We start from the raw sequence: 16,950 nt of genomic DNA on the forward strand, positions 1-16,950 counted from the left end.
GTTTCCTCCCCCATACTCCCCTTTCCAGGTTCCTTTTGCAGAACCTGAGAACGATCAAGAGGAGGAGGGAGCTATAGAACCCTCAGCACCTGCCCTTAAAGTTTCTGAGGGGCCAGTCACTCCACAACGCCTTGGGATCAACCCCCTTCTAATGCAGCTGCTTTTCCCTTAGGCGCTGTAGGTCCTGTGGATGCAGATGGTCAACAGCAACTCCAATATTGGCCATTTTCTACCAGTGATCTATAAAATTGGTGCATCCAAAATGCCCCCTTTTCTGAGAAACCCCAGGATTTAATTCATTTGCTTGAAACTATTCTCTTTACTCATCAGCCCACTTGGGATGATTGCAGTCAGCTTTTACAGGTCCTTTTTACCACCGAAGAGAAAGACCGTATCAGAAAGGCGGCCTGGAAACATATCCCTGACCCCACAGGAGTGCCCATCACGGATCCTGCCCTGATCGCTGCCTATTTTCCTGAGATCCGACCAACATGGGACTGCAATACAGTTGAAGGTAGGGAGCGACTCCTCGTCTACTGCCAGGCTCTGTTGACAGATCTCAAGGCAGTGGCTCGCCAACCTACTAATATGGCCAAAGTTTATGATGTTAGACAGGGAGGAAGTGAAAGTCTGGCAGCATATCTTGAGCGGCTTATGGAAGCTTTTAGTCAATATACCCCATATGATCTTGAGACCCAGAAGTTGACTCAGATGATTATGTTTGCCTATACAAATCAAGCTGCACCAGACATAAAGCGAAAGTTGCAGGTTCTAGGCAGACTTGGTGAAAAGTCTATTAGGGATCTAGTAGCCATGGCAGAAAAGGTTTACAATGAGACGGAGGAGCAAAGACAGGAAAGGAAGGACAGAGAATGTGAAATTGAGCGTGAAAAGAGAGACCGGGCCAAGGAAAAGAGTTTGGCTAGAATTCTGGAGCAACAACAGGTACAACATAAGAAGGACCTCAGGGAAATCTTGACTAAAAATCTCCCAGAATTTCATTGGACTGAGCAGATGCAAAAAGCCTTTGAGGCAATTAAGAGAAGCCTTTTGGAAGCCCCTGCCTTGGGCTTACCTGATGTGAACAGCCATTCACATTATTCGTGGCTGAACGTAAAGGAATAGCAAAGGGAGTGCTCACCCAGCCAATTGGACCTTGGAAGCAGCCAGTTGCTTATTTGTCAAAGAAATTAGACCTTGTTGCTGCTGGGTGGCCTCTGTGCCTAAGAATAATAGCCGCAGCAGCTCTCAGTAAAAGATGCTGATAAATTGACTCTGGGACAAAACCTGGCTGTAGCCACTCCACACGCTCTAGAGGGGGTGCTAAGACAACCGCCCGAGGGCTGGGGTTTTAGCCCAGCGGAAGGACGCCCACCCGGCACGTGCAAGGCCCTGGGTTCGGTCCTCAGCCCTGGAAAAAGAAAAAAGACAACCGCCCGACCAGTGGATGAGCAATGCCCCCATGGTCCATTACCAGACCTTGTTACTTAACCCCACGTGGATCAGCTTTTGTGTACCCATAGCATTAAACCCAGCTACTCTGCTGCCGGATCTGGATCTGGAAGTGCCCCTGCATGACTGTGAGCAGACCCTGGCCCAAGTATATAGTCTCAGGCCAGACTTGTTGGACTCACCACTATTGCATGCTGAGCATACCTGGTTCACAGATGGCAGCAGTTTCATTCGAGATGGAAAAAGGTACACGGGCGCAGCAGTCACCACGGACACTGAGATAGTGTGGGCAGAAGCACTTCCCCAGGGAACGTCTGCACAAAGAGCAGAGCTAGTGGCACTAACAAAAGCCCTACAGATGGGGGGCTGGGAAGGTGGCTCAGTGGTAGAGCGCTTGCCTTGCCTGCCTGAGGCCCTGGGTTCTATTCCTCAGCACCACATAATCAGAAAAAAAAAGCCAGAAGTGGTGCTGTGGCTCAAGTGGTAGAGCGCTAGCCTTGAGCTGAAGAGCTGAGGGACAGCACCCAGGCCCAGAGTTCAAGCCCCACAACCAGACCCAAACAAACAAACAAAAGCCCTACAGATGGGAAAAGGGAAGAGACTAAACATTTACACGGACAGTCAGTATGCTTTTGCCACCATGCATGTCCATGGAGCCATTTACCAAGAGAGGGGGCTGCTGACAGCTGAGGGAAAGACTATTAAAAACAAACAAGAAATTTTAAGCCTCATCCGGGCCTTATGGGAACCAGCAAATATTGCCATTATGCACTGCCCTGGCCATCAAAAGGGAACTGATTCTATAACCAAAGGAAATAACTTGGCTGATCAGGCAGCTAAGGAGGCGGCCCTCCAGCCCAGAGAGGAAGTACTGACTCTAGTAGACCCAGGGCCACGAGCTTTGCCTCCTGAGCCTCAGTACTCCCAAGAAGAGTTGGAGTGGATAAAGAAAATTCCCATAGCCTATAAACCCCCGGACAGAGAAGGAAACAAAGACTGGTGGAAAACTGGTGAGGGGAAACTTATCTTGCCACAAAGATTGGGCAAGGGGATTCTTAAGAGAATCCATCGGGTCTCTCACATGGGAACCCGAAGAATGCAGGACTTGCTGACACTCAAAAGTAAAAATCAGGCAAGGAAATCAACTCATTGAGGACATTGTTAAAAATTGTAAAGCCTGTCAGCTCACCAATGCCCCCAATCAACCGGTTACAAAAGGAGCTCGCCTCCGTGGAGATAGGCCAGGTGTGTATTGGGAAGTAGACTTCACAGAAATTAAAACTGAAAAATTTGGATATAAATATTTGCTAGTTTTTGTAGACACCTTTTCAGGATGGGTTGAAGCCTACCCAACAAAGCATCAGACCAAGAACATCATGGCTAAGAAGATCCTGGAAGAGCCGGGCGCTGGTGGCTCACGCCTGTAATCCTAGCTACTCAGGAGGCTGAGATCTGAGGATCGCGGTTCAAAGCCAGCCCGGGCAGGAGAGACCGTGAGACTCCTATCTCCAATAAACCACCAGAAAACCGGAAGTGGTGCTGTAGCTCAAGTGGTAGAGTGCTCGCCTTGAGCTAAAGAGCTGAGGGACAGCACCCAGGCCCAGAGTTCAAGCCTCACGGCCACCCCCCCAAAAAAAGAAGATCCTGGAAGAAATCCTACCCAGGTATGGCTTCCCATCCACCATCGGGTCGGACAATGGACCGGCCTTCATCTCAAAAGTAAGTCAGGGAATAGCCACGGCACTGGGGACAGATTGGAAATTGGACTGTGCTTATAGACCCCAGAGTTCAGGGCAGGTAGAAAGAATGAATCAGACTCTAAAAGAGACCTTAACTAAATTGGCCTTGGAGACTGGTGTAGACTGGGTATCGCTCCTTCCTCTTAGAGTAAGAAATTCACCCTATCAGCTTGGCCTTACTCCTTTTGAAATAATTGCTTGCTGATTTGGATGATACTGAATTTCTGTGTAAACTTGATTATTTACACCTGGTGCATAAGAGTATGTGGCCTCAACTAAAAGCCACATTCTATTCTGCTTCTATTCCTACCCCCATTTGTTTAAACCAGGGGACTGGGTGTTTGTTCGAAGGCACAACTTGAGATCTCTGGAACCATGGTGGAAGGGACCTTACATGGTGCTACTGGCTACACCCATTGCCCTTAAGGTGGATGGCATTGCTGCTTGGATCCACTGCTCCCACGCCAGACTGGCTGACCCCTTTGTCCTGGACGACCATGGAGAAACATGGGAAGTCTCCAAGCATCCTACCCAACCAAGCCGCATATGCCTCAAGAAAAGAAAAATGAACTGATTGTTATTGGTATTGTTGTTTAATGGTATGGCTAAGGTCAGAGAGGGACTAGTCAAGATCGAGAGCTGTTGGAGTTCAGTTTTGGGCCGGAGCCACAATATTGTGTCTCAGGACCATAAGTCAAGGGGGGAATGAAGGTTAAAGTTTTGAGGCAGTGACCACTTGTTGCTTGTTTGTAGCAGTGCAATAGATGGTGCTAAACCACCTGGTTGTGTGCCTTTATAAGACCTGCAAATCTTTAGCTTGGGGCTGTCCTCCTAGGCTCCACTGTGTCAGAGTGTAGGACGGGGCCCGAGCTGCAGCCCGTCTAATAAAACCTTAAAACAGCTGTAGAGTCTGACTCTCGGTGGTCTTCTTGGTGGGGGTCCTGTGACCTTGGCATAACACTAAGGAGGCTGAGTTCTGAGGTTTGCAGTTCAAAGCTAGCCAGGGCAGGAAAGTCTGTGAGCATTTTTTTTTTCTTTGTCGGTCGTGGGGCTTGAACTCTGGGCTTGGGCGCTGTCCCTCAGCTCTTCAGCTCAAGGTGAGCACTCTACCACTTAGACACAGTGCCACTTCTGGTTTTCTAGTGTTTTATTGGAGATAAGAGTTTCATGGACTTTCCTGCCTGGGCTGGATCCTTAGATCTCAGGCTTCTCAGTAGCTAGGATTACAGGCGTGAGCCACCGGTGCCTGGCTCTGTGAGACTTTTACAATGATCTGCATTTCTTCCCCCAAGCAGAAGTGAAGCTCTGGCTCAAAGGGGCAGATGTTAGACTTAAGCAAAAAAGCTCAGGGACAGCACTAAGGCCCAGAGTGCAAGTCACAGGACTCACCAAAAAAAAAAAAAAGAGAGAGAGAAATTGCTAATGAAGCTAGGCACCAGTGGCTAGACATCTGTAATCATAGCTACCCAGAAGACTTTCTGAGGATTGGAATTCCATGCCATCTCAGGCAAGAATATCCTTGAGACTCTTATCTCCAATTAGCCTTCTATTAGGATAGATTGAGCTCCAGACTTGGAGATGTGTCAAGTGGGTGGCAGACTTCTAGTCAAGACTGGAAAAAGCTAAGGGACAGAGCCAGGGCACTGAGTTCAAACCTTAATACATGGGGGAAAAGGAAGAAAAGAAAAAAGAAAAAAAAAAGGAGAGAGAGAGAGAAAGAAAGGAAAGAAAGCAAAAAGAAGGAAAGAGAAAGAAGAGCTCAGTCGGGCACTGGTGGCTCACTTCTGTAATCATAGCTACTCAGGAGGCTGAGATCTAAGGATCGTGGTTCAGAGCCAGGAGGAAAGTCCCTGAGGCACTTACCTCTGATTAACCACCAAAAAACCAGAAGTGGCACTGTGTTTCAAAGTGGTAGAGTGCTAACTTGGAGCTGAAGAGCTCAGGAACAGTGCCCAGGTCCAGAGTTTAAGCCCCATGACCAACAAAAAAAGAAGAAAGAAAGAAAGGAAAGAAGGGAAGGAAGGAAGGAAGAAAGGAAGGAAGGAAGGAAAAGAACGCTCTCAAGTCTCTCTTAGAAATCCAGATCTGATGCAGTGGAGAACCCGTGGCTGATTTCCTGCTGCGACATGACTAAGGAAGCCGCTGGCACCTGTGCATTGAGCACTGACCATGGAGCCCACTAACTCACTTGGGGCCAGACTGCTTCACCACAGGGGCTGTGAGGCCTTACACACCTTGCTGCAGCCCTGAGTGCCAGCTCACCACACTACACTCACTTCACAGATGGTGAAGCTGACATCCACCTCTGAATCACTGGAGTGATTCCTCAACCTCCCCAGACCTATCATCATTCACAATGCAGCACCTTTTTTTTCCACACCTGGTTGAATACAAGAGGGGCTGGAAGCCCCCAGGGTGGCAGGCAGCATGGGGAGGTGGGGGCACAGCTGTGGGAGTTAATGGGAAATAAGGGTCTCATGGACTTTTATGCTCAGGCTGGCTTTGAACATTTCTTCTCTGAACTCAGCCTCAGGAGTAGTTAGGGTTACAGGATTACATGCATGAGCCACAGGGGACTGGATGTTTTTCTCTGTTTTTGTCAGATGTGGGGCTTGAACTCAGGGCTTAGGTGCTTCCTTGAGCTGTTTTCTTTTAATTTTTTATTGTGATTAAGTGATTTACATAATTTCACAAATTTCATAGTATTGTGAGATAGTGATACTTCATTAAAGTCACAAACACATCCTAACCTTCATGAGGCAAATTGTCATTATCGTGGTCTAGAAAGTTTGTGAATTCTATGAGCTCTGACAATACGGTTATTTCTTCCACATCGGGTGATATGTACATTTCTTTCCTTTTGCTTAGTGTCAGCTGTTCCCTCTTTCCCTCTCATTCCCTCCCTCCCATCCCTGCCTTGAGTTGCCTACTTTGTTTTGATCAATGACCAGTGCAGCTGTTGTTTTTCTGTTTCCCCCTGTTTCTGTGTCTTCCTCCTAGTTTCCCTCCTATGTGTGCACATATACCATATATGTGGTCAGCAGCATGGGGTCTTTTAGTAATGATTCAATCAGATGAGTGGAAGTTCTCTGTTTCTCTAGTCCTGTTTACTTTGTCGTATCGCCTTACATTTTGGACTTAACATCCACAGGTCAGGGAGACCATGTGCCATTTGTCTCTTTGTTCTTGGCTTACCTCACTCAACATGATTTCTTCTAGTTCCATTCATTTCCCTGTGAATGCCATTATTTTGTCCTTTCTAATGGCTGCATAATATTCCATTGTATCTAGGCACCACGGTTTTTGGATCCACTCATCTGTAGTGGGGCATCTGGGTTGTTTCCATATATTGCTTATTGGAAACAATGCTGCAATGAACATGGAGGTGCATGTGTCCTTGTATCCTGGTCCCTGTTGTTCAGGATAGATGCCTAGGAGTGGTATGACTGGGTCATAGGAGAGGTCTATATTTAGTTTTCTGAGGTACCTCCACACTGCTTTCCAAAGTAGTATATTAGTGTACATTCCCACCCGCAGTGCAATAGGGTTCCTCTTTCTCTACATCCCCTCCAGCATTTGACTTTAGGATGTGGGCCATTCTGACTGGGGTAAGGTGGTGTCTCAGGGTTGTTTTTATTTGCATTTTCTTTACAGCCAGGGATGATGAACATCCCCTCATGTGTTTCTTTGCCATTTTTATCTCTTCTGAGAAGTCTCTCTTTAGTTCCGTTGCCCGTTTAGTAATTGGTTTGTTAGGTTTGGGAGGGATTAGTTTCTTGAGTTCCCTATATATACTGGATATTAGGCCCTTGTCTGATATATTGCTGGTAAATACTTTTTTTTTTTTTTTTTTTACAATTAGTTGGCTTTCTTTCTACTTTGGTTGCTATGTCTTAAGCTGTGCAGAAACTTTTTATTTTAAGGTAGTCTCATTTATCGAGTCTCTCTCCAATTTGTTGTGACCCCGGGACTCTGTTCAGGAAGTTCCTGCTGTGCCTAATAAGTTCAAGTGTCTCTCCCATTCTGTCCTGCAGTATGTCAGAGGTTGAGGTTTGATGTTAAGGTCTTTAATCCACTTTGTGTTGATGTTAGTACATGGTGACAGGCTGGGGTCCACTTTTAGTTTTCTGCACATGGCTGCCCAGTTTTCCCAGCACCAGTAGTTGAAGAGGCTGTGCTTCTTCCACTGTATGTCTTTGGCTCCTTAGTCAAATATCAGCTGACTGTAGGCATTTGGATTTATTTCTGGATCTTCTAATCTATTCCATTGGTCTTCAGGTCTGTTTTTATGTCAGTACCAAGCTGTCGTTGTTATTATGGCTCTATAGTTGAGTTTGAAGTCTGGCTTCGAGATTCCCTCCCTCGTTGTCTTTTTTGCCTAGAATTGTTTTGGCCCTTGAGCTATTTTGCTCAAGAATAGTGGTCTAACATTTGGAGGTTTAGCTCTGTAGTGGGGAGGTGCAGTGAGACCACTCAGTCCACAGTGAATGTAAAAGATTTTATTGAGCAAAAAGTGCTGACACGCCAGGACCGCACCTGAAGTCCGGAAACCCAGGGAATACCCCGAGTGCCATCCCACCCTGGCCTTTAAGCATTTTTGGCTAGGGCAGGGAAAGGGGAAGTTTGGGTGTTGGGTTTAGCCAATGATTGTTACAAGAAATTCACACCTGGGGCTGGGAAGGTGGCTCAGTGGTAGAGCGCTTGCCTTGCATGCTCGAGGCCCTGGGTTCGATTCCTCAGCACCACATAAGCAAAAAGAAAAAAGCCGGAAGTGGCGCTGTGGCTCAAGTGGTAGAGCGCTAGCCTTGAGCTGAAGAGCTGAGGGACAGCGCCCAGGCCCAGAGTTCAGGCCCCATGACCAGACCCAAAAAAATAAAATAAAATAAAATAGCTAGTTAGTTAACCAGGGAAGTCTTATCCACAGAAAGCACAGTAATATTTATAGCTTAAAATCATTCATTATCCTTTTTATACAACACAAGTCAAATACTATAATATTCCGTGGTACTTCTTCCACCATATCAGCTCCTCTACAGGTTTTTTAGTGGTTAATTGGAGATAAGAGTCTCACTGGGACTCTTCTACCCAGGTTGGCTTTGAACTGGGATCCTCAGATGTCAGCCTCCTGAGTGGCTAGGATTACAGAGGTGAGCCACTGATGACTGGCTCTTGTTTTGTTCTTTGAGAAGCGATCCACATTATCTAGGAAGGCCTGGCTAGATAACTGCTGGCTCCGGTGAGCCTCCTGTCTCAACCTCCAAAATCTCCAAAGTGCTGAGGCTCCAAGACTACGATTCTCAGATTTCCTTCCTTCCTCGCTCCATCCCTCCTTCTTTCCTTCTTCCCTCCCTCCTTCCTCATTAACTTCCTCCCTGATTTCCTGTTTCTATTCTCTCTCTCACCAGAACATCAGTGGTATCTTGTAGGTGTGGTATGTCTGCATATTGAACTACAGAGAACCTGTCTGGTGAGTGGGGTCTGGGGAATACCAGCATTCCAGGACACCTGCCCTTGGGGTCAGACCCCTGGAGGGTGGCTGTGACTGCAATCAGGATCTTCACCACACAGCATCCTGGCTGTGGTCAAAGCAGCCTGGATCCTGTTCCACATGGTCCTCTCCTTTGTGGCAGTCCCCACCCCGAAAGTCTCCAGCAGTTCTCAGGTGTAGCCATTTGCTCTCTCCTCAGGTGCCTGAGGAGCCCCTTAGAGTTCGTCATTGCTGCAGACGGCTGATGGTAGGTCAGCATTCTTGTGCTGGGCATTGGCTACAGCATCATGGCTCTGAGGAACTCCCCAGAGTCTGGATCACAGGCCTAAGACTACATCGCGTCCCTGCCTCCACTCAGACTGGGGGGATCCCAGGTTGGCCATTTGCCCCACAGGTGCGCATGTGGCCTGGAAGGTTTTAGGTGGCACTGAGAGCTAGTCTCTGGAGCAAGGCCCTCCTTCCCAGAGCCCCTCCCTGCAGGCCAGATGCCAAAGCCCTGGACACTCCTCACAGTTGGCTCAGGAGCCTCAGGTGTGGGCTTTGTGTGTGCTGACAACAGGCTTCTCTGCACTTGGCCGGCCTCTGCTGCCCCCTGCTGGTCAGACTCTGCAAGGTGTATTCACCACAGCTGTGTCCCCCCTCCCCATGCTGCCTGCCACCCTGGGGGCTTCCAGCCACTCCTGTATTCAACCAGGTGTGCAAAAGGAAGATGGCTGCATTGTGAATGATGATGGGTCTGGGGAGGTTGAGGAATCACTCCAGTGATTCAGAGGTGGATGTCAGCTTCACCATGTATAGTGTGGTGAGCTGGCACTCAGGGCTGCAGCAAGGTGTGTAAGGCCTCACAGCCCCTGTGGTGAAGCAGTCTGGCCCCAAGTGAGTTAGTGGGCTCCATGGTCAGTGCTCAATGCACAGGTGCCAGTGGCTTCCTGTAGTCATGCCACAGCAGGAAATCAGCCACGGGTTCTCCACTGCACCTGGATTTGGACAGACTCCTTTCCTTCTTTTTCTTTTTGCCAGTTTTGGGGCAAAACTCAGGGACAGGGCACTATCCCTGAGCCTCTCTGTGTTCAAGGAGAGCACTCTACCATGTGAGCCCCAGCACCACTTGAGGCTTTTTCTGTGTGTGTGGTACTGAGGAATTGAACCCAGGGCTTCATGCATGCTAGGCAAGCACTCTACCATTGAGCCACATTCCCAGTCTTAGGACTAGTTTTCTATCAAAGACTCATGAGCATTATATTTTCTTCTTTATGCAGGTACTGAGGATTGAATTGAGGGCTTGGCTCTCTCCCTTAGCCTTTTCCCCCTTGGCTGTCAGTCACTCAGCCACTTGACACAGTTCCAAGTCTGAAGTTTGGTCTGTCCTAACAAAAGTTTGTAGGAGAAAAGAAACTCAAGGATTTTCTTCCTGGACTGTCTGGAAATTGGTATTCTCCAAAAAATTCTCCTGTATACCTAGGATTACAGAAACTGAGCTACTGGTGCCTAAGCCTCACTAGTAATTTTGCTTTTTTCAGTTGTTGCTCATGGGGCATGCACTTTCAACCAGGGTACTGTCCCCGAGTAATTGAGTTCAATGCAAGAGCTCTAGCATTTGAGCATCACCACCACCTCTGGTTTTCTGGTGGTTCATTGGAGATAAGAGTCTGGTAGACTTAGGCTGGGAAGGTGGCTAAGTGGTAAAGTGCTTGCCTTGCACGCCTGAGGCCCTAGGTTCGATTCCTCAGCACAACATAAGCAAAAAGAAAAAAGCTGGAAGTTGGCCCTGTGGCTCAAGTGGTAGAGGGCTAGCCTTGGGCTGAAGAGCTGAGGAACAGCGCCCAAGCCCAGAGTTCAGGCCCCATGACTGGACCCAAAAAAAAAAAGAGTCTGGTAGACTTTCCTGCCGAGACTGGCTTTGAACTGTGATCCTAAGAACTCAGCTTCCTGAACAGCTAGGATTACAGGTGTGAGCCACTGGCACCCGGCTTAATTTTTCTTTTTGTTTAGTCTTAGGGTATGAACTCAGGACCTGACACTATCCCTGAGCTTTTTTGCTCAAGTCTAGCCTTCTAGCAATTTGAACCACTGACCCACTTCAGCTTTGGGGGAGAAAAGAAGGATAATTGTAATGAAAAGTCTCACAGACCTTCCTGTCTTGGTTGATCTTGAATGGGGATCCTCAGATCTCAGCCTCCTGAGTAGCTAGGATTACAGACATGAACCAATGGCACTCTGCTTACAATAACTTATTTATTGTCACACACTAAAATGAACAGAGTAAGTGACTTCATCAGAATGCATTCACTTCTACACAACCATTCAGGAAACAGAAATTCTCTCTTGTTCCTCCCAGGCTGAATGCACACCACTCAGATTTCTTTTTGAGAAGACAGGACACAGGAGCCCATGGTGAGTAGAACATCCCACATCACCGTCCTGACACTGAAAGTGGAAAGCAAAGGAACTTGTTCTCTCCTATATTTTGACCTAGGGAGTGGCAGAGGGTTTGTGTTCCCACTAGGATGTACCAGTGTTCTCCACTACAGTCCTCCACTCTACCAACTGAGCTATCGAAGGCTCCGCTGGATGTACCAGTGTTCTAAAGGAGACATTCAGGATCATTTCGAAGGAACCTAAGGAAACAGCATAAACTATTCCTGGGCACAAACCCCACAGTAGTTGAAGTCCCTTGTAAGGGAATATTCCTCTGTTAAAACCCAACTGTCACTGGGGGCCAGGTTATAGAACTGGTTCTTTTTACAGCCTGTGCATGAGTAAGTGCAGATCTGGACCTTATGGGCTGGCTGTAGGTCCCTCAGGATCTGTACCAAGCTCACACAAACCTGGGCAAATCTCTCCTTGTTGACTTCACATCCATACAACAAACATTCGTGGTCATAGCTCTCCACAGGGGCCGGATACAGCCCTCGCTGCAACTGCCTCAGCCTGGCTGTGTGGCTCAGCAGGTTCTGCAGGGCAGCCAAGGACATGCGGTTCCCATAGATGCTGAAGAAGCTCAGCTGGGAGCACTGGCTCAGGGCGGGCAGGATGGCAGAGAGCTGGGCCTCAGTGATCCCACAGTGCTCTATGGCCAGGGCCTCCAGGGTGCCAGACACTCTCTCCAACAGAGCTCGGAGGGGCCCAGGACCCAAGTCACCCAAATACACAGTCCTGAGACGCAGGTGCTTGAGCTGACTGGTGGAGGGACACAAGGACAGACACCTCAGGTCTGCTTCATTCAGTGGACTTGAAATCAAAGACAGAGTGGTCAGAGGCTTGAGGGTCCTGAGGAGAGAGCAGAGAGACTGGGTGAATGGTGGTGGTGAGCAGAGCAGACTCGGGTAGGAGATGGTCAGCAAAGGTTGTCCTGCTGCACCGAGGGAGACCAACCACACGATGCAGCTGGCTGAGACCCCTGTCACTCCACCATCCCAGCCTGATGCCTGTCAGTGCCACCTGAGCCTGGCCCAGGCCGCACCCTCTCCAGCCCACTCTCTAGTCCCCTCTCCTCACTGTCTGGACACACCACTGGGCTTCCTGCCTGAAGGACCCAACCACCCATGCATCTGAGCATCGCAGCACAGCATGCTTTCCTCTTCCCCTTGCTTCCAGTTTCTATCCTGTGAGCTCAGACTTGCTTCCTGTAGAGGAACTCACAGCCACTCACTTCTACATAGGACTCCACAGCGGGCTTCCTGCCCTGAGCACACTCCCAGCATGCACCCTGCTTTCTGATGTCATTGGAGACCAGGGCAGAACTAAGCAGCACCCTCAGGAGGAGGAGCCTCTTCCTGTGTCTCCTCAGTCCCCTCAGCCCCGCAGTCACCCCACACAGTTGAGCCCCTTTCATATCTACCCACCCCAAGTTCAGCTCAGCCCTGTGTGCTCACTGAGCTTTTCTGCTCAAGTCTATCTTTCTACCAATTTGAACCACTGCTTCACTTCCAGTTTGGGGGAGGAAAGGCAGATGACAATAGGTAAAAGTCTCACAGACAATCCTCTCCCTGGCAGCTTTGACTTAGAATCCTCACCTGAAGACCTTCTCCAGCTTCTCATGAGGGAAGAAGCCTTCACATTCATTAATTTGGCGATTTCCATGCAGCACCACTTCAGACAAGTATTTGAGTAAATTCTCCAAGATGCAAGAACAACATTCCATTTTCATCTTAGCCAGAGAAAGCTTGCGAAGGTTCTTCATCTGGGTCAGATAAGGAACCATACTTTCCAGTGTTTTGTGATGCCAGAAATCATCCACAACCAGCTCCTGGATGGAGTCCAGATGAAGCACTCCAAGAGTGCTTTGTATTTGAGAGGTGGAGCCAGAGGTGGAGGCAAACAGAACCTGCAGCTTCTTAGAGCACAGCTGAACCTGGTCTCTTCTTGTCTCCGCCCACTGGAGCACGTGGGCCAGCACACAATCCCAGGGGCCATCACTGATGGTGACATCCAAGAATATCCTGAAGGAGGGCTCCTCCCTCAGGGCTGCACAGTGATTGGCTGCTGGCTTGTCAGTCAGGGCTGCTGCTGAGCAGGCTTGAGACATTGCTATGTACCCTGACGTCCAGATGTTCAGGGACATATTCTGCAGATCTAACACTTGCAGTTTGCATCTACAGGGGAGACACAGGACAGTCTCAGAATAGACATGGCAGAACGGCCACTTTCTGCTTCATCATTATTTGATCTAGCCAATATAACGTACTATATTTCCTCCTCCTTTTTCCTAGTTTCTATCTTTGTCTTTTTTCTTTTTATTGTGCACGAGTAATGGGTCCTGAATACAGGGCATGGATGCTGTCTTTTACGTTGTTGTTCTCCAGGCTCGTTGTTCTACCATTGGAACCACACCTCAACTCTTTTTGGGGGGTGGGGCAGGGGTGTCTGGTCATGGGGCCTGAACTCTGGGCCTGGATGCTGTCCCTAAGCTGTTCAGCTCAAGGCTAGTTCTCTGTCACTTGAGCCACAGGAGCAAGGAGTAAGAGACTCAGAATTTCCAGCCCAGGCTGACTTTGAATCTAATTCTCGGATCTCAGCCTCCAGAGTAGCTAGGATTACAGGAGTGAGCCGATAGGGCTAGTCTTTGGCTTTATTTGGATTAGAGATAAGAACCTCAGACACTTTCTTACTCAGGTTGATTTTTCAACTTCTCAGCCATCTAAGTAGATAGGATTATAGGAGTGCACCATTGAAATCAAGAAACTTTTCCCAGCCTTTCCCCACTTCATCACCACAGCCAGCTGTAGGTGGTAATCCGGCAGCCATGCCTGCAGCCATCCCTAGCAACCCTCCGAACCCAGGGGCCACTTCCACAAGGAGCTCTGCAGGAATTCCTAGGATCCTCTGGACCCCAGGTCTCCCCTGAGTCCATCGTACTCTGGCCGACTCCAGTTTGTCTCATCCCCAGACTCTGTGGTCCTCCCTGGCTCCCAAAATGTGTCCCCCTTACCTGGGCCCCGCTCCCTGCTCAAGCAGCACATCAAGGCCCTCCAGGGTGACTTGTAAGATCTCCAGGTCAGCTGAGCCCACCAGGGCCCCCAGGGGGAGGCAGGCAAAGGGCCAGGCCTGCACCATGGCCTTCAGCACCTCCATGCGTCTCTTGGCAACCACCTCTCTGCACAGCGTGGAGAAGAGATCCAAGGGGAGGACGTCCAGAGCAGAGATGGCCAAGGCCTGGTCCTCTAGCAGGCTCTGCATGGCCAGCTGCCGCAGTGTGGGCAGGGACATGGTGCTCAGTGTGCTGGAGCCGCAGGGAGAGGGCCTGGGAGCACACAGGAAGAGGCAGCTTTAGCGGTTGAAGCTGAGAAGTCCCTTCTCAGAGAGAACTCATCTCAAAGTCCACATCCCGACTCCAGCCATGGGGAGATGTCAGTTCACGCCCTTTCCACATAGCCCTGATGCCCCCCCAACCACAGCGCTGGGACACAGGGCAGCAGGATGCTCCCCACATAGACAGCCCCAAGCTCATCATGGTCCCATCCAGTTCCAGCCACTACTCTGAGCTCTGGACCCAATTGTCAGGGATAATGAGGAGCCTAAAGGTCAGCCCAAGCTGTGTGTGTGTGTGTGTCCCTGTCCTGTGACTTGAACTCAGATCCTGATACTTTCCTTGGGGGCTAATATTAGTGCTCTACTACTTGAGCCATAGCTGCCTTTCTGTCATTTTCATGTTTAATTGAAGATCAAAGTATCAAAGACTCTCCTACCTGGGCTGTCTTGGAACACAGACCCTCAGATCTCAGCCTTCTAAGTAGCTAGGAGGCCTGGAGTTAGCAAAGAGCACATGAAACACCCTAGCTAATATACTTAAGATCTGGCCATCACTCAGAAGTGCTAAAAGAAAAGCCACAGGAATGCCAGCTGTCTACTCTCTGTCCTCTTTTCTATCCGGATGAGAACTACATCCAATAGGCTCCATTCGTTTTCAGTGTCACCACTGGTACTGAGCAATAGTTACACAGGAACAGGTTGGTGCTGTGTATGGAAAGCACCACCTCTGAGATGGGACCCTCACCCAAGACTGACAGAAAGACAGACTCACTGGGCTGCTCTTCCACCCAGGAGATGTTCCCCACTGCCAGAGGAGGAGGGGTTGGGGGGACACAGATCAGGACAAGGCTCCACCTTTCAGGAACTGCTTCTGTCAAGGAGGTGGAGCTGTATGGTGGGAGGTTCCCCAGCACCTAGGAGGACCTGGGTTAGAACACAGGACCAACACAGAGAAAGAGAATCTCCAAAACACCCAAAACTTGTCCTATAGCCACTCCCCCCACACACCCTCTGAAATGAATTACTATACAGAAGAAAGAGAGTCATAAAAAAGGGAGAGAAAGCCAGCATCCCCTAGAATGTGGGGCTTGAACTCAATGCCTCTTGTTTACCCTTAACTTCCCTACTCAAGGCTGCCAGTCTTCCACCAGAACCACATATCCAATTCTGAAATTTTGCTGCTTACATGAAGAGAAGATCTCAAGAACTAGAAATGTGGCTTACTGGTAGAATGCTTGCATAGCACGCATGAAGCCCAGGTTTCCATTCCTCAGTACCACAGCCAAAGAAAACACAAAGTGGTGCTGTGGTTCAAGTGGCAGAATGGTAACCTTGAGCAAAAGCAACTCAGGGACAGCTCCCAGGTCCTGACCTCCATCCCCAGGACTGGGAAATAAAAGCCTCATGGATTTCTATCTGGGCAGGATCTGAACCACCTCTGATACCAGTCTCCTGAGTAGCAAGGGTTAGTGGTATAAAACTCTGGTATCTGACTGGATTTATTGGTGCTTAAATTTGTATTGGTTTTTGTGCTAGCACTAGAGATTGACCTTTAAGGCCTGGGTGCTCTTCCTGCGGGCAGGTCAAAGCCAGTGCTCTACCACTTGAGTCACAGCTCCTGTCAAGGTTTATTTATTTTTGAGGAGATCAGAACCTTCTCCACCCAGAATATCCACTTACTTGGATTCTTCACTCTTAACTAACCTCAAGTTGATAGGATTACAAACAGGAGCCACAGATTCTTTTTTTTTTTTTGGGTCCGGTCATGGGACCTGAACTCTGGGCCTGGGCGCTGTCCCTCAGCACTACAGCTCAAGGCTAGCGCTCTACCACTTGAGCCACAGCGCCACTTCCGGCTTTTTTCTTTTTGCTTATGTGGTGCTGGGAATCGAACCCAGGGCCTCAGGCATGCAAGGCATGCACTCTACCACTGAGCCACCTTCCCAGCCTGAGCCACAGATTCTTGACTTGAACTCAATATTTAAATAATCAAAATTGAAGCGTGGCCTAGTGGCTCTCACCTGAAAGCCCAGCTCCTGTGGAGTAGAAATTGAGAGAATTGAAGTCCTATCCCATCAGTTACCAACCACTTGGCATGGTGGTTCTTATCTGTCATCCCATAATGCCAAGCATGAATTACTAGGGTCCTGGGGACTCAGCCTTGTAATCCTAGTTGCTCAGGAGGCTGAGATCTGAGGATCCAGGCTCAAAGCCAGCTTGAGCAGGAACGTCTGTGAGACCCTCATCTTCAATTGACCACCAGAAAACTGGAAGTGGTGCTGTGGCTCAAAGTGGGAGAGTGCTACTTTTGAGCAAAAAGATCTCAGGGTCAGCAGCCAGGCCTCTACTAAAAGCCCCACAACTAATTAAAAAAAAAAAAAAAAGCATGGATGTTTGGATCTGAGTGTTCAGGATAAATATTGAGACTCTATTTAAAGCTGGAAGAGAAGTTGTGTCTTTAGGAGTATAGTGAAAGCCTTGAAGGAAAAAGTTGAATGACAATGCCCAGACCTTAATTTC

The 16,950-nt window shown here is 48.8% G+C and overlaps 1 protein-coding gene across 1 annotated transcript; it reads right to left on the reverse strand.

The window, feature by feature from the left end:
• Nucleotides 1–11,315: 11,315 nt before the first annotated feature.
• Nucleotides 11,316–14,388, reverse strand: LOC122121443 (PRAME family member 8-like). Its single transcript, XM_042695658.1, has 3 exons — nucleotides 14,111–14,388; nucleotides 12,696–13,274; nucleotides 11,316–11,859 (listed from the first exon to the last, which is right to left on the reverse strand). Exons 1-3 carry the CDS (start codon nucleotides 14,386–14,388, stop codon nucleotides 11,316–11,318), a joined length of 1,401 nt encoding a protein of 466 aa, XP_042551592.1.
• Between the last annotated feature and the right edge of the window lie 2,562 nt (nucleotides 14,389–16,950).

The sequence above is a fragment of the Dipodomys spectabilis genome, unplaced genomic scaffold (genome assembly GCF_019054845.1).
Source record: "Dipodomys spectabilis isolate Male_0828 unplaced genomic scaffold, ASM1905484v1 ptg000188l, whole genome shotgun sequence".
Classification (NCBI taxonomy): domain Eukaryota; kingdom Metazoa; phylum Chordata; class Mammalia; order Rodentia; family Heteromyidae; genus Dipodomys; species Dipodomys spectabilis.